The sequence below is a fragment of the Antechinus flavipes genome, chromosome 1 (assembly GCF_016432865.1).
Source record: "Antechinus flavipes isolate AdamAnt ecotype Samford, QLD, Australia chromosome 1, AdamAnt_v2, whole genome shotgun sequence".
Classification (NCBI taxonomy): domain Eukaryota; kingdom Metazoa; phylum Chordata; class Mammalia; order Dasyuromorphia; family Dasyuridae; genus Antechinus; species Antechinus flavipes.
In genome coordinates this window covers 491,477,523-491,501,031 of record NC_067398.1, presented here as the reverse complement: position 1 = coordinate 491,501,031, position 23,509 = coordinate 491,477,523, and the positions used below count along the sequence as shown (strand labels likewise).

Here is a 23,509-nt window from a genome sequence, read left to right as displayed (position 1 = left end):
ACTTATCCCTTTGGGCCCAAATTTCCTCAACTGTAAAAAAAAAAAAGAGATTTGAACTAAATAAATTCAAAGCTCCCTTTTATTTCTTTGATTTATGCAGGGAACACAGTGCTTTAATTACTTATTTTATTGTATTTTTTTTCTTACAAAATTGTAATACGTTTTTTCATTTTACTTGAAAAATATGAACTAAGAAAATTATTTGCATGGATTTTTGCATGAAACATAGAAGCTACAACAATTTTTTGTTGTATAAAATGGAGGTATTGCATAAAATTTGAAAATGACTGTACTACATCATGAGACAGCTCATTTCATTTTCAGTCAGACAATAAACATTTATTAAGTGCCTACTATGTGCTAGGCACTATGCTAAATGCTAGGAATGTATAATTAAGGGGAAAAAAAAATCCCTGTTCTCAAGGTACTGTCTTATGTGGGAGACCATAAGCAAACAAATATGTACAAACTATATATGGAAAAATAGGAAATAATTGAGAGAGAAGGCACCAGAATCATGAGTACCTGTGAAAGGTTTCCTGTAGAAGAGAGGATTTTTAGACATTTCTCATTACTGATCCAAATAGGCCTCTGCAGTTTTCATCAGAAGTTTCTAGTTTTTCCCCTTTGGAATCTTATAGAATTGTAATTCCTCTTCCTGGTGACAGCCCTTCTGATGTTGAAAAAAATCTTTCCTTTTGGCTTCCCCTTTCCTTCAATATGTCCCCAAATGACATGATTTCAAGTCACATCACCATCCTGGATACCCCTCCCCTGAACCCATTCCTGTCTGAATTTTGCCTTCTTTGAATGTGATGGCCAAAACATAACTCAGCTCTCCAGGAAAAACCCAATTAACAGAGTACCACACAAATGTGAACTTCCATCATCACTGACACATCAGTTTTCTATGAATGTGGCTGATGTCACATTCTCCTTCTAGTATCCTATGACAATGTCTCTCTGTGGCATATAAGTGATTCTAGTTTTTTAAAGGCTGAGTTCTTCTTCTTTTTTTTTTTAATAACTTTTTATTGACAGAACCCATGCCAGGGTAATTTTTTACAGCATTATCCCTTGCACTCACTTCTGTTCTGATTTTTCCCCTCCCTCCCTCCACTTCCTCCCCCAGATGGCAAGCAGTCCTTTACATGTTGAATAGGTTGCAGTATATCCTATACACAATATATGTTTGAAGAACCGAATAGTTCTCTTGTTGCACAGGGAGAATTGGATTCAGAAGGTATAAATAACCCCGGGAAGAAAAACAAAAATGCAAGCAGTTTATATTCATTTCCCAGTGTTCTTTCTTTGGGTGTCGCTGCTTCTGTCCATCCTTGATCAATTGAAACTAAGTTAGATCTTCTCTTTGTCGAAGAGATCCACTTCCATCAGAATACATCCTCATACAGTGTATCATTGTTGAGGTATATAATGATCTCCTGGTTCTGCTCATTTCACTTAGCATCAATTCATGTAAGTCTCTTCAAGCCTCTCTATATTCATCCTGCTGGTCATTTCTTACAGAACAATAATATTCCATAACGTTCATATACCACAATTTATTCAGCCATTCTCCAATTGATGGGCATCCATTCATTTTCTAGTTTCTAGCCACTACAAACAGGGCTGAAAGGCTGAGTTCTTAGAGCAGAAACTTGGGGCAGGTTCTGCTAAGCTGGAAACTTTTTTAAAATTTTTGATTATAGTATTTTATTTTTCCAAATACATGCAAAGATAGTTTTCAACATTCACCTTTGCAAAACACTTGTGTTCCAAATTTTTTTCCTTCCCACCCCCTCCCCAAGACAAGCAATCCGAGATATGTTAAATATTCCATTCTTCCCATATTTCCATATTTGTCAAGCTGTGTAAGAAAAATCAGAGCAAAAGGGGAAAAAATACAAGAAAAAAAAAAGTTGAACAAACAATAATAAAAGGTGAAAATACAATCTTTGATCCACATTTGGTCTCCATAGTTCTTTCTCCCTCTCTCTCTCTGGATGCGGATAGCATATTCCATCACAAGTCTATTGAAATTTAGACTAGAAAAATTTAAGAGGCCCTCAGCAAAGGAACTTCTGTGTGTCATCCAGGACAGATGGTTACTAGTTTGGCCACAGGCTGACAAATTTTTCAGTCAAAGAAAATCTCTAAGACTGGTTACTGAGGATTGGAGGGGTTGTGATCAGCCTCAGGGGAGGGATTTCCTCAAACTGACAAAATCATGGGTGCTCCAAAGATTGAAGTGTCTACAGTTTACTATGCAGGTATCTAAATGGTATGGTGTGATGAACTGCAGTCAAACAGATTTGATTTCAAATCCAGCCTCGTATACTTACTAGCTATGTGACTGAGCAAGTCAGTTAACTGCCTCAGTTTCCTCATCTGTAAAATGAACTGGAGGAAGAAATGGCAAACTACTCCAGTATCTTTGCCAAGAAAACTCCGATTGGGGCCATAGAGAGTCAGCTATGAGTGAAACAACTGAAAAACAATAACAACAGAAATAATAGCTTTTATGAGAGATGACTACCTGAACTAGAATGATAGCAGTCAGCTGAAGCTACCCAGCCTTTTCAAATGATACAGTAATCAGCCACATCCCTCTTTATCATTCAAATCATGCATCTTAACTATAGATACCCACACACACACTCTGTCTTGGTCTTCTTCTATTCTATTTCTTTATTTTTTTAAAAGTGTTATGCTTTTTTTTTTCAAAACATATGCAAGGATAATTTTTCGACATTGACCCTTGCATAGCCTTGTGTTCCAAATTTTTTCCTCTTTCCCCCTACCCCCTCCCCTAGATGGCAAGAAATCCAATATATGTTAAATGTTAAAATATAAGTTAAGTCCAATATATGGAAACATATATGCTGCATAAGAAAAATCAGATCAAATAGGAAAGAAAATGAGTAAGAAAACAACAACAAAAAGAGTGAGAATGTTGTGATTCTATTATATTTCAAATTGATTATTCTATAGACATTTCATATATGATTGGTTGGTTGGTTATTGTCCTTTATTCTCGAAGAGAACCAAAATGACATCACGTTAGAGTTGAGTTACAGCTTGTCCAACTGTGGCTGATCAGATCAATACAAGTTTGGAATGCTTTATCGTAGATTGGGCACAAATGGTCCATTTGAGCATTTTTATGTATCTTATGTTTCTTTTGAGCTAACCCAATTCTGCTTTGCTCACAGAGCCCAGCACCTTCTCTGATGAGGACACACCATGCTGAGTGGTCCTGTGTCAGTGTCTCCCATGTCATATAATTGATTTTAAAGTTCTTAAGAGAAACCTTGAGAGTGTCCTTGTATTGCTTTTTCTCATTACCTTGGGAACACTTGCCCTGTGTGAGTTCTCCATAAAATTTTTTTTGGGCAAACATACATTTGGCTTTAGAACAATGTGACCAGCCCAAAAGAATTGTGCTCACTGAAGTAGAGTTGGAATGTTGAGCAGTTTAGCTCAAGAAAGGACCTCAGTGTATGGTATCTATCTGGCCAGGTGATCTTCAGATCTTCCTAAGGTGATTCAGTTTCCTGGCTTGGTGTTGGTATGCTGTCCAGGATTCACAGACATACAACAATACAGTTAGGGGGCAGCTAGATGGCACAATAGATAGAGCACCAGCCCTGGAGTCAGGAGGACCCGAGTCCAAATATGGCCTCAGACACTGAACACTTCCTGGCTGTGTGACCCTGGGCAAGTCGCTTACCCTCAATTGCCTTGCCATAATTATTAAACAAAACCAATAACAATGATGTCAGCACGATGGCTCCGTAGACCTTCACTTTGGTGGTCAATCTAACACCTCTCCTCTCCCATACTTTCCCTCAGAACCTCCCAAACACTGAGCTGACTCTGGCAAACATGTGTCAACCTCATCCTCAATATGTTCTTCTTATATTTAACATGTCTAAAACATACCATCCCACCTTCCTATTTCTGTAGAAGTCACTGTCATCCTTCCTGTCATCCAGGAATGTAACTTTGGGGTCATCCTCTATCTTCACTCTTCTTCATCCCACATATATGACCAGTTGCTTAATCTTGGGATTTTAAGCTTTACTTCACATCTATTTTCTCTCCCTTCTTCTCTATTTATAGAGCCCCTACCTTCTAGTTCAGGCCCACTATTTGCTTGGACTATTACAATCACCTCCTAATTTATTCTCCAATCTTCCATTCTCTCCTCCCTTCAATACAGTCTACAAACAGGAGCCAAATGATTTTCTTTCTTTCTTATTTTTTTTTAAATTTGAAGTTTTTTATTTTCAAAACATATGCAAGGATAATTTTTCACCATTAACCCTTGCAAAACCTTGTGTTCCAATTCCCCCCTTTCCCCCCTATACCCTCTCCTATTTGGCAAATACTTCAATATATGTTAAACATGGAAAAATATATGTAAATTCAATATAGGCATACATATTGTTGACTTACAATTATCTTGCTACTATCAGATCAAAAAGGAAAGAAAATAAAATTCAAACAAACTACAACAAAAAAAGTGAAAATGCTATATTGTGATCCACATTCAGTTCCCAAAATTCTCTCTCTAGGTGTAGATGGTTCTCATCATCACAAGATTATTGGAACTAGCCTGAATCATCTCATTGCTGAGAAGAGCCATATCCATCAGAATTGATCATTGTATAATCTTGCCATCACTGTGTACAATGAAATCCTGCTTCTGCTCATTTCATTTAGTATCAATCCATGTAAGTCTCTCTAGGCCTCTGTAAAATCATCCTGCTGGTCATTTCTTATTTCTTCTACATAATTGCCTCTGGTGTCCTTTTGCCTCTAGAATCAAGTAGAAAATATTTAATTTTCAATGCACTTTGCAATCCAACCCCCCAACTTATTTTTAAGTCACTTTATACATTATTCCCTCTCCCATACTCTGCAGTCAAACTGCCTTTTTGCTATTTCTCATGCCTCATATTCTATCTTTCATCTTTATACCTTTGCAACCATGCTATCCCCCATGCCTCAGGTGTATTTTCATGTCTGTCTCTCAGCTTCCCTTGTTTCCTTCAAAACTTCATCCATCTGGTAGAAAGTGAAATGAGTAGAAGAACTAGGAGAGTGCTGTGCATAGTACCACCAATATTGTATGATGATCAATCATGAAGGATTTAGCTATTCTCGGCAATATTATGATCCAAGACAACTCTAAAGGACTTAATGAAAAATGCTTTCCACTTTTAAATGAACTCAAGACACCCAATCCATATGACTTACATTTCAGAAGTGGCAACAACAGAGACAAACAGCTGACATTTGTATAGCACCCTAAATTTTAACCTAAAAGTCTATTTTATCAAGCTCTCACATAGAACAAGCATGAAATGATTGACAAAGAGTGATGGGATCTAAATGCAGATCAAAGAACATTTTGTGTGTGGGGGTTTCTTTATTTTGAGGTGGGCCTTTTTGGTCTGTATTCTCTTTTACAATCCAACTAGTGTGAAAGTATGTTTTCATGACTATACATGTATAACCTGTTCAGATTACTTACCTCTCAATGAAGTGGGTAGGGAAGGAAGGAGAGAATTTGGAGCTCAAAATTTTGAAAACAAATCTTGAAAATTGTTTTTACATGTAATTGGGGAAAAATAAAATAATACATTAAAAAATCCAATCCTGTTCAAGTGCCACCTTTGATAAAAATCCCTTTGATAAAAATTTCCCCTCCCCTACTTTACCTAATGTTTATTGTGCATTTATTTGCATATAGATCCATAAATATATATATACATATAGATATATATGACATTGTAAGTTCTTTGAGGGCACAACAACTTTCATAAATGCATGGTAATTGATTATTATTATTTTTTTATTTGTATCTCACCATTTATTTGTAAAAGCCTTTTTTATTTCTTTTAGAGCTTTATTATTAGAGTTTTTTCTTTTTCAAAACATATGCATGGATAATTCTTCAACATTAACCCTTGTAAAACCTTGTGTTTCAATTTCCCTCTTACCCCTTCCCCCTCCCCTAGATGACAAATAGTCTAATATATGTTAAACATGGTAGAAATATATGTTAAATTCAATATATGTACATATATTTATAAAATTATCCTGCTGATTTGGAACTATGCTCAAAAAGTTATCAAACTGTGCATACCCTTTGATCCAGTAGTGTTACTACAGGGCTTACATCCCAAAGAGATCATAAAGAAGGGAAAAGGACCTGTATGTGCACGAATGTTTGTGGCAGCCCTGTTTGTAGTGGCCAGAAACTGGAAAATGAATGGATGCCCATCAATTGGAGAATGACTGAATAAATTGTGATATATGAATATTATGGAATATTATTGTTTGGTAAGAAATGACCAACAGGATGATTTCAGAAAGGCCTGGAGAGACTTACACGAACTGATGCTGAGTGAAATGAGCAGGACCAGGAGATCATTATATACTTCAACAACAATACTATATATGATCAATTTTGATGGACCTGGCCATCTTCAGCAACGCTTTGAACCAAATCAGTTCCAATGGAGCAATAATGAACTGAACCAGCTATGCCCAGCGAAAGAACTCTGGGAGATGACTAAGAACCATTACATTGAATTCCCAATCCCTATATTTTTACCTGCCTGCATTTTGGATTTCCTTCACAGGCTAATTGAATAATATTTCAGAATCTGATTCTTTTTGTACAGCAAAATAATGGTTTGGTCATATATACTTATTGTGTATCTAATTTATACTTTAATATTTAACATCTATTGGTCACCCTGCCATCTAGGGGAGAGGATGGGGGGAAGGAGAGGAAAAATTGGAACAAAAGATTTGGCAGTTGTCAATGTTGTAAAATTATCCATGCATATAACTTGCAAATAAAAAGCTATTTTAAAAAATAAGATTATCTTGAGGTACAAGAAAAATCAAATCAAACCAGAAAAAAAAAATGAAAAAGAAAATAAAATGCAAGCAAATAACAGTAAAAAGAGTGAAAATGCTATGTTGTGATCCATACTCAGTCCCCACAGTCCTCTCTCTGGATGTAGATGGCTCTCTCTATCACAAGCCTATTGGAATTGGACTGAATCATCTTATTGTTGAAAAGAGCCATGTCCATCAGAATTGATCATCATATAATCTTGTTGTTGCCATGTACAATGCTCTCCTGGTTCTGCTCATTTCACTTAGCATGTAAATTCTCTCCAGGTCTCTCTGAAATCCTCCTGTTGGTCATTTTTTACAGAACAATAATATTCCATAACATTCATATATAGTGATTTATGATAATATAGACATCTTTTCCAATCATTTATAGTCTTTGATGTGATTATAAATCCATCTCACCAGGCTATCATGCCATCCACATCTCTCCGTTTTGTCCACAAAGTTGCTAGGAGAGACTGCCAGATGCTTTCCTAAAATCCTGATTATACCTGTATCATTTTCCTGATCACCCATCCTGCAACTCTAGCAGAAAAAAATGGAGCGAAGTTAATTTCACCTGATTCATTTGGAGTGGTCACTGCTTCCATTCCTAAGTAATCATAGACTATCTGTTTAATTCTGTAATTAAACTCACTAGTCTACAGTTTTCAAAATCCACTTTCTTTTCCCCTTTTGAATATTGAAGCAATGTTTTTCTAGAAGTAAACTCCTGGCACTTCTCTTCCATGATTCCTTAAATCATTGGATTTGGACTCAGGAGACAGGTTTAAATCTTGCCTCTGATATCTAGTTGTGAACCCACAGGCAAAGCATTTCTAACTAGTCTGGGTCTTAGTTTTTTTCATATGAAACCGGGATAATAGTTGTGAGTACTTATTTCGGTAAAGTTGTAGTGAAGATCCAATTGACCATAAGGTACGCAAGGTACTTTGAAAAGCTTAAGGTTGTTGCTCATCTTTTGTAATTGAAGAAAACCGAAAGAATAAAGCTGTGGGACAGCGAGTCTCGACTGTGGTTGATCAGCTCAATGCGAGTTTGCAAGGCTTTTGCAAAGGGTAAGACACAAATAGTCAATGAGGACATCTGGGATGGAGATGTCTCCAGATTTGTGTATCTCATGTTTTCTTTGCTACTGTGATTCTGTGTTGCTACAGAGTCAACTGCCCTTCCTTCATGTAGCTATTCCACGCTGTGCCAGGGTCTCCCGTGTCTCATAATTGATGCTGAAGTTCTTCAGGGAAATCCTGTCTTTGCATCGCGGCTTTCTACCCCCTGGCCGAATGCTTGCACGCTCTGTGTGAGATCCCGGTAAAATAGTCTTTAAGGTGCTATACAAATGTCAGCTGTTTAACTGTCACTGCTGTTGCCACTGCAGGAACGTAAGTCATATGGATTGGGTGTCTTGCGTTCACTTAAAGCAGCTAGATGCCCTATTACTATTTCTTTGCAGATCACTATCTTCAATTCACTCTTATCTATTTTTATTCTATCTTGTCCAAGCTCGTGATCATTCTCCTTGACAAAAAAAGAAGCAAAAAGGAATTGAACAGCTCTCTCTGTTGTGGCTGTTAAGTCATTTCATTCATGACTTCCTGATTCTTCCTGACTACATTTTATTTTTTTTGGTGGTGGGAGGAGGCAGTCAGAGTTAAGTGACTTACCCAGGGTCAAAAGAAGTGTCTGAGGTCAGATTTGAACTCAGGTCCTCCTAACTCAAAAGGCAGTGGTCTATCCACTCTTCCTTTCTTTGTTATTTTTATTTTATTTTATTTTATTTTTTGCTGAGGCAATTGGGGTTAAGTGACTTGCCCAGGATCACACAGCTAGGAAAGTGTTTTAAGTGTCTGAGACCAGATTTGAACTCAGGTTCTCTTGACTTCAGGGCTGGTGCTCTATCCACCGCCTAGCTGCCCTCAGCTCCCCCACCCCCTTTTTTTTTTACTCAAACAAAACTTTTAAATTATTTTTACTTAACTGATATTTTTGCAAACCTTACTTTGTTTGGGGGTTTAGCCTTTCCTATGTTACTACTATCACAAGCCCATGGTGCCATGCTTCTTAGCATTTATTCATGGTTATGTTTGTGTCTCTGATTCCATCTTAGGTGCATTATCTTTTAAAATCTGACCTTATAGTCAGTTTTTAGATGTCTACTGTTTTCTCTCTCATTGGAAAGATCAGAATTTATTGTTTGTCTTCTATCCCTCTTAATCCCATTTCCCTTCTAGAGTTTTAAACCATGGGAGGAAATGTATTCTTTTTCTGATTTTTTTCAAGTTTATTTTTCAAAATATATGTAGGCACACATGCTGCTCTTCCTAGAATTTCCATCCTTATCTATGATGAATTTTCATCTGTTTACTTTGCCTCAAATTTCCTCTCACTTTTACTTTCTCAGTCAGATCTTCTTTATTAACCAGGATTAGGTATAATGGCAGCTTCCTGGTTACATCATCTCTCTTCAGGGAGATGAGAATTCATTCATAAGACAGATTAAGAATTTATTACATGTGGAATATGAATTGTAGCAAGTGTGTGAGCAATTCTTAGCTCCCACACAATTTTGTAATCTAAATTAGAGACTCATCCATTTCCTCTATCTGGCCTCCCAACCTATAGTACATTCTCACACATTCCCCTTTCTCTCCTTTAATTTTCATTCAAAGTCTCTCTACTATGTTTTATTTTTCAGGTTTGAAGATTTTTGACACAGATGGAGCTCTTTTTTTCTAAACTAATGTTTATATGGGTATTTTAAGTTTATAAAATTTTACATATATGGTTTTATTTAACTGTTTTTTACCTATTCTTGTCTCATTATCTATATTATCTTACCACAACTCTTCCTACTGATTATTATCAACTGTATATTCCAGAAGAAAAAATTCAGGCTTATATAGTGGTTTCCTACCATCTCTTTAAGGTTATTCAATTGCTATATTTCATCCTCAAGTGCCATTCCAGAAAATCTCAAGGAAAACTTGGAAGGCTTATATACCTTCTTATTTTCATTTTACTATTCCTTTTTCTGCATATTGGTACATAAATCAGTACTGTCCATGATGCTTTTCTCTTGTGAATTTCTAGACATTCCTACTCATCATTCTTTCTATATTGCATTTGATACGATCCTCACAATCCAGCTTGGCAATGGATATTTTCTTCTGCAGCTTCTTTCAATTTCCCCTTTAAAGCACTCAGGCTCTCTTGATAAGATCAGCAGGTTTTTATATTATCTACTTTTTTCTTAACTACAGATTCATCATTGCTCTATCCTAAGTTATGGTCCAGAAAGCCAAATTTCCTCTGTCACTCATTTTTTAACACTACCTTTTTTCTTCCAAAGTTCTAAATTTCAACTGGAAGAAGCAATGGAAACATTCACGATTCTTCCATTAAAATTTTGTCTCAAAATTCGATCTCCAGAGTTTTTTCCAGGTTTCTTTTGGGGTTATCTTTCTTTACCATATCAACTATCAGTAATGGTTGGTGGTTGGCTAGTTTAATTATGCAGTGTGAGGAGTGGCTAAGGAATTGAGGCTGTGTATAACATGGAGAAGAGATTTTTGAGGATATAGGGTATATTTGAAGGGCAGTCATAGGAGAGAAGTAAGTACCTGATATTGCTCCAGAGAACAGAACTAGTATCATTTGGTGGAATTTCACAAGGATGCTCTGTATACTTTCTAAAATTGGAAGTCAATGTACTATGGTGGAAAGACTTCTGGATTTGATGTCAGAAGATCTAGGTTTGAATGACATTTCTATCATTTACTATCTGAATGACCATGTAAAAGTCTCCATATTGTACTGTGCTATAGAAAAGCTTGTTTTGTTCAAAATAAATTTGTAATAATTAGAGGGTGGGCTAAATGACATTTTCAAGATATCTAGTCTTTCCAACACTGATGTTCCATAATTCTAAAGTAGTGATTTTTTTGTTACTGGAGGTATATAAGTAAAGGTTGCATTGTTGAGGGCAGTTAAATTAAATTTCCTTTGAGATTTTTTCCAAGTCTAAGACCCTATGTTAAGATTTTTTTTGGAGGGATAATTTTAGGTTTCTTTGACTAAACCAGGCAATATTTACATACTTTCTCATTTTCATGTTAGTATTCCTTTTCCTTCATATTGGGACACAGACATCAAATGCCATCAGTATTGTCCATGATGCCTTTTTCTTATAAATTTCCAAACATTCCCACTCATCTGCAGTATTGAGTCTATTGTGGTTAACAATTCAGGAAAATTAAAAGTGGTAAGCTGTTGAAGGTTCTACGTCACCTACTAGCCAACCAGCAAATGACAAGTTTTTGATTCGAGGTCTGGCAGACGAGAAGAGCATCTTCTCTAGTTCTCTCGTGGTTTTCAGTGTAGTGCCTTGTCCCTGGGCTCTGCTGTTGATTCAGCAGATGATGAGCGAAAGAGCTGCTTTAGATCTTGAGAACACTGTGTCCCGGGTGCTGAAGCTCACAGCAAATGCCATGACTTTTGATTTAATTACAGTATCAACCTTCCATTAATTTGAGCCTCACTAAGTGGTGGGAGGAGAATGGCAAATCTGAACAGATACACACACACACACACACACACACACACACACACACACACACCCATTTTACATAGGTTGTTAAAAGCAATCAACACCCAAATAGAGGCAAATGTCGAGAAGTCGGCTTAATGTGCTGGGGACCTATAAATTAAACCTTTTCTTTAAAAAAAAACAGTGACTAGGCATGTTGAGGCAAAACTTGTTACACCATTCATTCCCTCCCTCCACTGGAGCAGCAAGCCAGAGACCTACATGATAAAACAAAGGCTATTTTGTGTCCATAGATGAACTCATTTATCAGCTCTATTCAGGCTGAAGAGACAGAGGAACAGATCAGTCTTTAAAAATTCTTCTTACTGCCTGCCCCTTCTATTCCCCCCTTCACTTCTCAACCATCTACTCCCTGTTAACCCGATCACCACAGACTGAAGTTGGCCAGAAAGAGAATTTTAAAATCCAGTCTCCCTACAAAATGGCAAAGTTGAGCATGTTATAACAAGTTTCAAGATTGAATGAAGGCTTTTTCTGAAGTACAAAACATAATGTCCTTTCACTCCCTCCCCCCCACAAAGTATTTTTTAAACCTGGAAAAATTTGCAAATTGAAAGCATCATGTTTGATTGGTTTGATATCAAAATGTAGATTATTTGTTAGGTCAATAAAACTGTTTTTCTTGGTGATTAAATCCAAAAGCTAAGGACAATTCATTTCAGAGCCTTCGTTCAGAAAGTAATGAAAAAACGGACATTCAGCAAATGAAGCTGCCCGGGTGTTCACTGGGTTTAGGAATCTTGACTTTGGAAGCTTTTGTTTTGATGTTAATGAAACGAGCCAGACAAACTTTTATTGCAGGTTGAGCTTTTTGAACATTTTTACAAAATGTCTGACTTTACAACTAATGTGACAGGGATGTGATTTTGTTTCCTTTGAGCACAGATGTTCTTTTCTTCTTTGAGGTGAGAATAAGGCTGTTATTGGAGGGGAGGAGGAAGAAAGGGGGTCTAGAGAACTAGCTCCAGTTGATGAATTTAATGCCCCTTGATTAGTCCTGAAAGGTCTTGGCTAAACTGCCATTTTACATGGCTGAGTGCATTTGGCTTAATTTATGGAGGCATACGGATCTTGTAGACATTCTCATCTTCTAACATCAACTTTGCTGACTTTGGCTGCTTCCAATAGTCATTCTGGTTTCTGGGAGGTGAATCTTTCTGTCCCAATGTGAACTCACCATTCACTGCTTCAAAAACAGATGCAAAAAGAGTTAGTTCCAAGTTCCTCCTTTTAGGTTAAAATCAAAACAAACTTCAAAAAGATCAATAGTATCAAATACTAGTGTTGTGGTTCGACTGTTAGTAAGTTACTAAAACTAGCTCCTTCCTATTTTACCTTCTTTCAGGTTGGGGGATGGGGGGGATGGAGGTGGGTTGTCCTCTCACTTAGAGGAGAACTCCTTTGCACCAAGCTCTGAACAATAAATTGGGTTCCTTTGACTATTTCTTCAAGGTCCTGTGCCCCCAGAGAATTCTACTCTCTTCTATTTGTATGGCTGCTTAGACAGATCCCCTGTGGGAGAGAGGGGTTGGTAAACAGTCCTAATAAAATAGAAACTATTTTAATAGTCAGCATGTGAATTTTTAATGAGTGCCAAGATCAAGTAGATTGATCTCTTGGCTAAACTTGCTTGCAGGAGTGGTTGGGGGAGAATTGAATGCATAGAGGCTGTACATTGTCAAAGACAGGATTCTTTTGAAAGTGAATTTTAGGGGACAAGAGGTGGTGTAGTATATAGAGCATTGCTCCTGGATTCAGGACACTTGACACTTACTATCTGTGTGACCCTAGACAAGTTACTTAATGCTGATTGCCTCCAAAAAACTAAAAACCAAATCAAAAAAGTGAATTTTAGGATTCCCAAATATGATTTTTTATTATATATTGAAGCAATTAGAGGCATCTGTGGTATAATAGAGTTATATTTGAATCCAGGAAGATCTGGGTTCAAGTTTAGTCTTTTATAACATATTTGGTGTGATTCTAGGCAAGTCATTGAATCCATCAGTAATCTAGACAACTCTCTAGGGCTTTAAATTGCAGAGAAAATGCTGAGCTAAGTTGATAGAGGGAGTTTGTTTATTTGAGAATTCTCCAAATCAGTAAAATCACAGGTTAGATCCTACTGAAGCCATTTTCCCATTTGTGTGATCAAATCTATGAAATTATGGCAACCAGTGGGTTAACTAATATTCAGCTGTCAAATATGCACAGGATCATAGTTTAAGAGCTGGAAGGGGTGATCGAGGCTATCAAGGACAGATGAAGAAACTGAGTAACATGCAAATTTTCTGAGGGTGTAAAGGTAACATAACAGGATTACTTTTGCAAAAATGCAACTTGCTTAACATCTTTCAACATCTCCTCTTGGGGCGGGGGAAAAGAACCCCACTTAAGAGACTGAACCTTTAAAAAGATAACTCATGTTTCATAACTACAGCTCCAATAACTTCTACAAAGATATTTAGGATTAATGAATAAATTTTCCACTCCCCATTTTAAATGTCCCATGGGTGCAGATGAAGAGGCCAGGGTTGCTCAAGTCACATTTTTGGGTAATCCTTGAGTAAACCTGGGTAGAGCTGCACATGTTAAGCTGCCCCTACTGGTCTTGCTTCTTTCCCCAGGAATGGAAGCTTTTTAATCACCTAGGTTTGACTTGACTGCCTTAGTCAAGTTTTAGTGAGCTAATTGCATCTGCTTCTCTGGCCCTCTTGACCCTGTTAGTCAACAGCAAGATTAAAAGCCTGTACTGTCTGTTCCTTATCCTGACAAGTACAATCTGAAAGACTGATGGTAGGGGTGGGGGTGGAGATGAAGAAAAGGGTGATTCATACTCCCAGTCTACTTACCAAATGGGAGAGACAGAAATTGAGAGACAGACACACAGAGAGTGTGTTTCTTGACATCACGTAGGATACAGTTTGGTTAAGCTCTGTGCCCCACGTCAAGGAAAGGAGATGCCAGGGAAATCTTAAAGGAAATGCATGGGAGAGGTAGGATGTAATGAAGGAAACTTTCACACCATTAACGCGTTAAGGAGAACTGGCAAGCAATTGAACAAGGCTAGTGCAACCCCCTGATTTTAACTGAGAGCACACTGAAGCCTTGAGGGGCCGAATGATTGGACTTCAATCCTACATCAGTGAGTGAGTAGATTCAAACTCAGACCTAGCACTCCCCGCTGTACTGTGATGCCTTTTTGTCCAAACCTTTGATTTTACAGAGGGCAGCTGAGGGCCATTACAGGTCCTGGGGCCGGAAAAGGCCTAAGAGAATCTGAGCTTGTGCTTTATATAAACCAATGGGCCAAAGCTGATGAGCAAAAGGAAATGTGATGACTAATAAGGAAATAGGTTTAGAGTGATTGTACATGTGTAATTTGTATCAGTCTGCTTGATGTCTTGGGGAGGAAGGAGGGAAGGGAGGCAAGAAGTAACAAATTTGGAACTCAAGATCTCACAAAAATGAATGTTGAAAACTATCTTTCCATGGAATAATTGGAAAAAAATAAAATACTATTAAGTGAAATGAAAAGTTAAATGAAAGTTAAAAAAAAAGAAAAGTTAAATGAAATGAAAGTTTAAAAAAGGAAATTAAATTTTCTAAAGGAGAGACTAAAGCATGAGAGACTATATGGACTATATTATGGATTATATAGAACATGGATCATATAATGTTCTAAGTCAGAGTTTCTGGCATGAGGCATTGTCATGTCATCTTCTCTATAACTTTTGAGTTTTTATTAGGGACACCAACAGACCAGGGCATTTTTTTGTGTAAGGCAAGTTCTCTACCTTAACTGGTAAAGAAGCCTTCTCAATTCCATATTATTGCTAGGCCCTTCTGCACCCACCCCCAAGCTCTCTTGTTGATACTTTTTCATTGAGCTTCCAAAAAAGGTGGGACAAACAGCATTAGTATTATTAACTGAAGTATCACTGAAGACACTTTTTTTAAAAACCTAAAACAAAAAAAACTTGAAAAAATTATATGTAACAAGCCTACTTGCAGAGGAAATGTCATTAGCTTAATCTTTTGTCTTTTGCTGGATATTACATGGAGATATATATATATATATAAACTGCAGTAAAGTTTTAGTCATAATGATTTGTTATTGCTTGAATATTTAACCTCTCCTCCCAAGGCAGCACAAAATTTTAGCTGGGGTCTAGTATATCTGAAGTCCTTAGAATGATACATTCATTTTTAATTGTTAGGAATATAAGCAATAATTAGTCAATAAGAGGACTGAAGCTCTGAACATATACTGCACCTTCTTACTTTTATACCTCAACTTACATAATTTCTTCTATCTAGAATCACCTCTATTTTGACCAATGGAGCTGTGCTTGGAGACTCAGCTCTTCTATGATTCCTAATTATGTCACCTGGAAGCAACCTTTCTAATAGAACCATTATAGTACTTAGGCTGGGCCACTTTATGTTAGTCATCATACACTGCAGTTCAGTTATTTGTGAATACATTTTATCTTCCTTAAAAAGACCGCAAGATTTTGGAGGTAGCAATTTGTTTTCTTGTATACAGCATACATTTTTTTTGTAACTTACAGTAACTCATACTGTACCTTGCACATGGAAAATGCCTCATAAATTCTTGTTGATTGAACAAATGAGTGTTGGTTACAAATATAAGTAACAGTCATTACTCATCTGATTCCCACCTACAACCTAGTATGAAAATTTGTCTTTGTTTATATTTTATCATACATGTTTTGTATATATGTATACACATATAAATCTAGACCTTTGCTGAGAAAGCATTACATTAAAACATTTCAGAGAGCTAGCTATTTTTCAGTCTTTGTAAAGTCAGGTTCAATAAATAAACTAAGTTATTCATCATAGAAAAATGACTTAAAACCAGCTTTCCTTTAATCTATTTTTCCCCTAAGAACATTCCTAGAAAGGAATAATCCCAACATCTTCTGACCTGAGTTGAATTGCACTTTATGCACAGGTTTCAATTTTCATATCAATCATTCATTCAACCAACCAATAAACATTTATTAACTACCTGTTATGTGCAGAGCAGTGGAGGTGAGAGAGGGAAGGTACAAATTATAGATGAAACACAGTTCCTGCCCCTATGGAGCTTTCAGTCTAGGAGAGGGACAAACTAAAAAATTAACTAATGCATACTTGCATGATAAGTATTTGAAAACTGAAAGTATTTAAAAACTAGTGGCAATTCAATTGGCCTTTAAGGGATGGATAAGGATGTAATAAACAAAAAAGTTTAAGGGATTCTGCTTGAGGTAGAAAAGCAGGATGTATGAAGGCACAAGTAGCATTCCAAAGAAAGAGAAACCCAATTTGACCGGAGTCTATAGTGCATGAAAGTAAATGATACGAGTTAAGATTGGAGAGAGTGGCTCAAAGTTGGGTAGGTCTTACAATGGCCGGTGAAGGAGTTTGAACTATCAGGTGATAGTGGGAAGCCACTAAGATTTGTGAGTAGTGGATGACATGACCAAATAAATATAGGATGACTAGTCTCTAGCTTGTATGGAAGTTCAGTTGGATAGGGAGAAACCAGAGTTTTGAAGACCTATAGGAATGTTCATGTTACCTGTTCAGTCAGGTGATAATAATATGGACAACTTATGCCCCAAGGGATGTGGCGGGGAATTGTGAGAGGAGGGTCAGATGGAGAGATGTTGCACAGATAAGCAGGATTAGGTAATAAAAAGAAAAAGGTCAAAGCTAACACAAGTTTTTGAACATGGGAGATTAGGTAGACTCATATCATTTACCTCCATGCACTAGGGGCTCCAGCTAAAGTGAACTTTAACTTTTGAACATTACTTGTATCTTTATTCACCCACATTCACCGCTACCATTGTTGGAAACAGAGGAGACAGTTTAGGAAGAAAAATAATAAACTTATCTTGGGACATAATGAATTTGATATTCTTGTGGGAGATGTGATTGGAAATAACCTGTAGAGAGATGATGGTTGACGTCTTAGAAGTGAATGAAACTGCCAAGAAGAGTCTAGGGGGAACAGAGACAAAGACAGAATTTTGGGGGAAAAGTGCTCACGGTCAGGAAAAGGAATTAGGAACCAGCAAAGACTAAAATAATTTCTGAAGCCAAGAGTGGAATGGTTAAGTGTTAAGAATTGTAAATGACAATGTTTCAGAGAGTCATTATATTTGATGGTTAAGAAACTGTTGGTGACTTTTGATAGGACAGTTTTAGCTGATTTTGTTTGGCGAAACCAGACTCTAAAGAGCTGAAAAGAAAGTAGATGGTGAGGAAATAGCAGCATCAAATATAGATAATTTATAAAAAAAATTTAGCAACAAGAAGAGGAAAATGGGCAGATGGCTGTGTGGCATAGTAAGGAAGTCTTTTATTTTCATTTATTTAAAGGATTATGATGATCATCTGAAATCCTATTCGTTTTAATTATAGTTTTCATTTAGAAAGTAAAATGAAAACAGTTGTAACTCAATGATGTTTTTGAATTGCTGCAGATCCTTCATTATATGAACAACCTGAAGGTTTCTAGCAATTAAAGAAAAAATCCCAACAGTGTGTTTGCCCATTGATATATAAAATACATGATAGTGCATTGTAACTGGACTAGACTTTGGGTGGGAAGGAGGTGGATTCATTCGTAGGTGACAAAAGTATTCTGGCTTCAAATTGGAGAGTTCAATTGGCACACAGTGGATGCTTAATAAATGTAAACTGAGGATGATTGTTCAAGCCCTTAGCCCAGTCTTTGATTTCATGAGTGTTTGAATAATGGAAGATGACAAAAATGCAATTGACAGTGAGGTGAAGACTAAAAAGCACAGGTCCATACATAAATATAGATCAGAGAAGAATTAGCAACATTGTGGAAATCTGTGGTCAGGTTGCCTTCGTGCACTTAGGAGTGTGACAGGAACTACTAAGTGTTACTTTTAGTTTCTGATATCAGAAATCTTTTCCTTACTGGGGTTCCCAGGTCTTGATTTAGAAATTTTATAAAAGGAAAAAATTAAGGGTGGAAATAATCCATTCCTACGGGGACTTCCCTGAAGTAGAAAGACATTATAGATTATCTGTCAATCTTATCAGCATTTAAAAAATATATATATATATGTATGTATATATATATATATATATATATGTGTGTGTGTGTGTGTGTATACACACATATATATACACACACATATATATACATATATACATATATATATACACACATATATATATACATATATACATATATATATATATATGTGTGAAGTGGGGGGAGAAGGAAATAGCTCAATTCCAAAATGACTAGAAATATTAGAAACAAATAAATCAGTATGACACTCTGATAAGAGTACTAACCCTGGAGACACATGACCTTTGTTCAAGTTTTATTGCTAATTTTTATAACTCGTATGACCTTAGGCAAGTTCTTGGGTCTCAGGTCCGTCATCTACAAAGAGGATTTAGACTAATCTGAAGTCCCCATGAGCAACCCCTTCACCTCCACAGCCACAGCCATAAGGAGACTTTCTTGACAAGTTTCCCTCCAGAACATAGACTGGTTTGCTCTACTTACTGGTGGTCAAGGATGAAAAGGGAATCAGCAAGTGTTTCTGTGCTTACCAGTAATGTGGCATTAGGGGAACACAGTTCAAAATCATCTGCTTGTGTCTTATTCCCATCAGTGGAAACAGGCAGAAATGCAAGATGGCCACCATTTCTCAAGCCACTTTCTGATACACAATACAGTCAGTTAAACCCAGCCTGTCATCCACTGTAGTGGGTTCAACGGAGACCCCGATTATTTTAAACAGCGTTTATTGTATTTAATACATTATAAAATTTGAAAAATTGTAGGAAAGCCGCAGATTCAAACCAGAGCAAACTCTAACAAGTAAAATTCTGGCCCCTTTGCAAAACTGTCAGTTTAAAAACAACGTGATGTTCACATTGGCGAGGCAGACGAAAAGGTGAGACTTTGTACAAGCTATGTTTTAAACTTTCAGTCTAACAATTTCAGATGCAATGTGCTTGTGAATGGGGTTCTGAAGTCCTGAACTGTCCCCTCTTCAAGAGAGGCTTCCAAACCTCCATCTGCAAAGGAATTCAATTCAAGGTATAAAAAAGAAAAGAAAAAGTGAGGGAGAAAGAGAGAAAATGGATGGCTGTTTGGCAATGGAAAACGTAAGGAGATTGTGTCCTCACCGGTCATGGCTTGTTTATTGATAAGCGGGCCTCAGGAAGGCCTAGGACACTTAATGGCCATCACAGCACCAACTTCAGCTACCACATCATCATCATCATTATTATTTTTTGCATTTCCTACCTTTTGACATATATATTTATATTTATATATTTTTTACACCTTGAGGTTATTATTACTATTCCAATTGTTCCCATATGAATACAGGTATGGTCTCTATTTGATATAAATGTGTCTTTATTCGATTTTCATTCCAGGACTTGGTTTGGTGTCCCAACTGCACATGAATGTCCCTTTTTTTCTTTTCCTTTTTTTTTTTTCTTTTTGCATAAGAAACATGTCCATTCAGTCCAGAGGCTCCTGCTTTATTCGAATAACAGAGGGTGCACGAGATGTCCTTCTGAGCTCTCGCCTCAATACGTATTCACTGAATTGGGAAGAGTCTACTCCTCCTCCACAGGAGCCCACAATTTCAAAGCCTCTTTGCTGCAACCTCTCAAGTACCTGGAAGAGACAAAAGCATATATTCAGATGGGAGGGAAATGAACCACTGGCCACTAGGAAGGAGAGGAATACTGAGGTGTCTTGTCAACATAAAACAGGGTCATACTGCTGCCTATTTTGTTAATCTTCAGGTCCAACAGTTCTCATAAAAAGCCATAGGTAGTCTTTGCAAGTCCAGTAGCATTTATGAAGTACTTATTACCTATTGGGTACTGGGCTAAGTGCTGGAGAAGCAAAGAAAAACAGGCAAAAATACAGTACTCGCTAATAGGTTACATGCTGACATCAACCAATTCCAATTTTTCTGGAGGTACAGAAGCACTCAAGTAAAAGCTTCATTCACATAAGTTTCCCCATTAGAATATAAATTTCTTGAATGCAAGAAGTATCTCATCCTTCTCTGGAATCATGAATGGTCATTGCACTGATCATATTTTTTACAGTTTTCAAAGTTGTTCCTCTCTACAATGCTGTTGTTATATTAATGTTTTCCTTACTATTTTGTAAAAATATTTAAAATTGTTAAATTTTATAATATTGCTATTATAAAACAAATCATTCTTCTGATTCTGCTTCTTTCATTGTACATCAGTCTATAAAGTTGTCTATTTCCTCATTTTTAAAAATACAATAGCTGCATCACATTCAATAAACCATAATTTATTTACCCATTCATCAGATGATGGACATGCCTTTAATTTCCAGGGTTTTGTCACTAAGAAAGTCTCTAGAATTATTTTTGTACAAATGAGAGCTTTTCCTTTTTCTTTAATTCCTCCAGGCCTACCACTAACATTGCTAAGTCAACATGCTACTACTGAATAACTAACTCTGTATAATTCCAAATTTCTTTCCAGAACTGTTGTACTCATTCACAAGTCCACCAATAATGTATCAATGTGCCTATTTTCTAACATTTATCATTTTCCTTTTTTGGTTGGTCAATCTGAGGGCTGGGAAATAGAATCTCAGAATTGTTTTAGTTTGCATTTCTCTAGTTAATAATGATTTTGAGTATTTTTCATAATTTGCCTGTTAATATCTTTAAATCATTTATCAGTTGGGAAATGGTCTATTATAAAATCTGAATCATTTCTTTACATAGCTTAGAAATTAAAACTGTAGGGCAGTTAGGACAGAGCATCAGCCCTGAAGTCAGGAGGACCCGAGTTCAAATCCGATCTCAAATACGTAATACTTCCTAGCTGTTCCTGGGCAAGTCACTTTACCCCAATTGCCTCAGCCAAAAAAAAAAAAAAAAAAAAAGAAAGAAAGAAAAGAAAAGAAGTTAAAGTTTTGTCAGCAAAACTTGCTGTAAAGATTTTTTCCTTATTAATTGTTTACCTTTTAAGCTTAGCTTTATTGTTTATATAAAAACTTTTAAATTGGATATAATCAAAATTATACATTTTATCTTCTGTGATTTTCTCTGCTCTTTGTTTATCATATTTCTTCTATTCATAGATGTGACCCATTTGCCTACTTTGCTTAAAATGTGACTTTTTATATCTAGGTCATATATCCATTTGGAGTTTATCTTGATATAAAGTTCGAGGTATTGGTTTAAATCTAGTTCCTTTCATACTGTTCCCATTTTTCCAAGCAGTTTTTGTTAAATTTTTTGTTGTCCAGTTGTTTCAGTCACACTTGACTCTTTGTCATCCCAAATGGGGTTTTCCTGGCAAAGATACTGGAGTGGTTTGCCACTTCCTTCTCCAGCTCACATTACAGATGAGGAAACCGAGGCAAAAACAGTTAAGTGACAGTAACTATCTGAGACCAGATTTGAAGGCAGGCAGATGAAACTTCCCAACTCCAGGCCTAGCGCTCTGGGTACTATGGCACTACCTAGCTGTCCTTTTGTTATATAGTAAGTCCTTATTCAGAAGTTGGAATCTTTGTGTTTATCATACACTAGGATACTACTAATACTTGCTTCTGTATGTAGTGAATCTAATCTGTTACAATGATTAATCTATTTTTTTAACCAATATATCAGCTGTGTAATAGGTTTTGAGATTTGGCATAGTGAGATCTCCTTAATCTTTCCTCCCCTTTCATCATCATCATTATTACTGCTGCTGTTGTTATTGAGACTCTTAACCTTTTGGGCCTCCATTGGAATTTTGTAAATTTTTTTCCTAATTCTATAAAGTACTTCTTTGGTACTTTGAATGGTGTGACATTGAATAAGTAATTTAAGTATATTTTCATTATTATTGATGCCTACCTAAGAACAACAACAATTATTTAGGCCACCACTTCTGTAAATAATAGTTTCCAGTTGTATTTATACAATTCTTATATATTTCTTGATAGGGAGATTCCTAATTATTTTATATAGTTTACTTATTTTAAATGAATTTTTCTTTTTATCTCTTCCCACTGGGTTTTGCTGGTATTATAAAGAAATACTAATGATGCAGATGAATGATTTATATTCTGCTAAAGTTACTAATTAGTTGATTTAATTTATAATTGCCTCTCTAGGGTCATTTGCAAAAAGTATAATAATTTTTTTAAATAATAGCTTTTTATTTTCAAAATACATGCAAAGATAGTTTTCAACATTTTTGCAAAACTTTGTGTTCCAAATTTTTCTTTCTCCCTTCCCCTAGACAGCATGTAATCTGTGTTATACATCTGCAATTCTACTATACATATTCCCATATTTATCATGCTAAACAAGAAAAATCAGATCAAAAAGGAAAAAAAAAAAAGAGAAAGAAAACAAAAAGCAAGCAAACAACAAAAAAGGTGAAAAAATTATGTTGTGAACCATATTCAGTCCCCACAGCCCTCCTTCTGGATGCAGATGGGTCTCTCTATCACAAATTTATTGGAATTGGCCTGAATCACACTATTATTGAAAAGAGCCATGTCCATCAGAATTGATCATAATATAATCTTGTAACAGTGTACATGGTTCTCTTGGTTCTATTCTCTTCACTTAGCATCAGTTCATTCCAGGCCTTTCTGAAATCATCCTGCTGATCGTTTCTGATAGAATAATACTGTTCCATAACATTCATATACCATAGCTATTCTGCAACAGGATGATGAGAATTCACTCAACTTCCAGTGCCTTGCCATTACAAAAAATGGCTGCTATAAACATTTTTGCACATGTAGGTCCTTTTCCCTTTTTTAATATGATCTTTTTGGAATATAGGCCCAGTAAAGACACTGCTGGATCAAAAGGCAGTTTGATAGTTTGATAGTCAGTGGAAATAGTTTCAAGTTGCTCTCCAGAATAGTTG

General features: G+C 36.3%; 1 protein-coding gene across 4 annotated transcripts in view; it reads right to left on the bottom strand.

Moving 5' to 3' along the window:
• Positions 1 to 19,343: 19,343 nt before the first annotated feature.
• Positions 19,344 to 23,509, bottom strand: part of KCTD1 (potassium channel tetramerization domain containing 1) — a 246,423-nt gene continuing 242,257 nt past the window's right edge. For all 4 annotated transcript variants that reach the window (XM_051970309.1, XM_051970311.1, XM_051970310.1 and 1 more), the window contains exon 5: positions 19,344 to 20,249. In XM_051970309.1, coding sequence (XP_051826269.1) covers positions 20,091 to 20,249 — 159 coding nt within the window. In that variant the 3' untranslated portion in view covers positions 19,344 to 20,090. The remainder of the gene's footprint in view (positions 20,250 to 23,509) is intronic.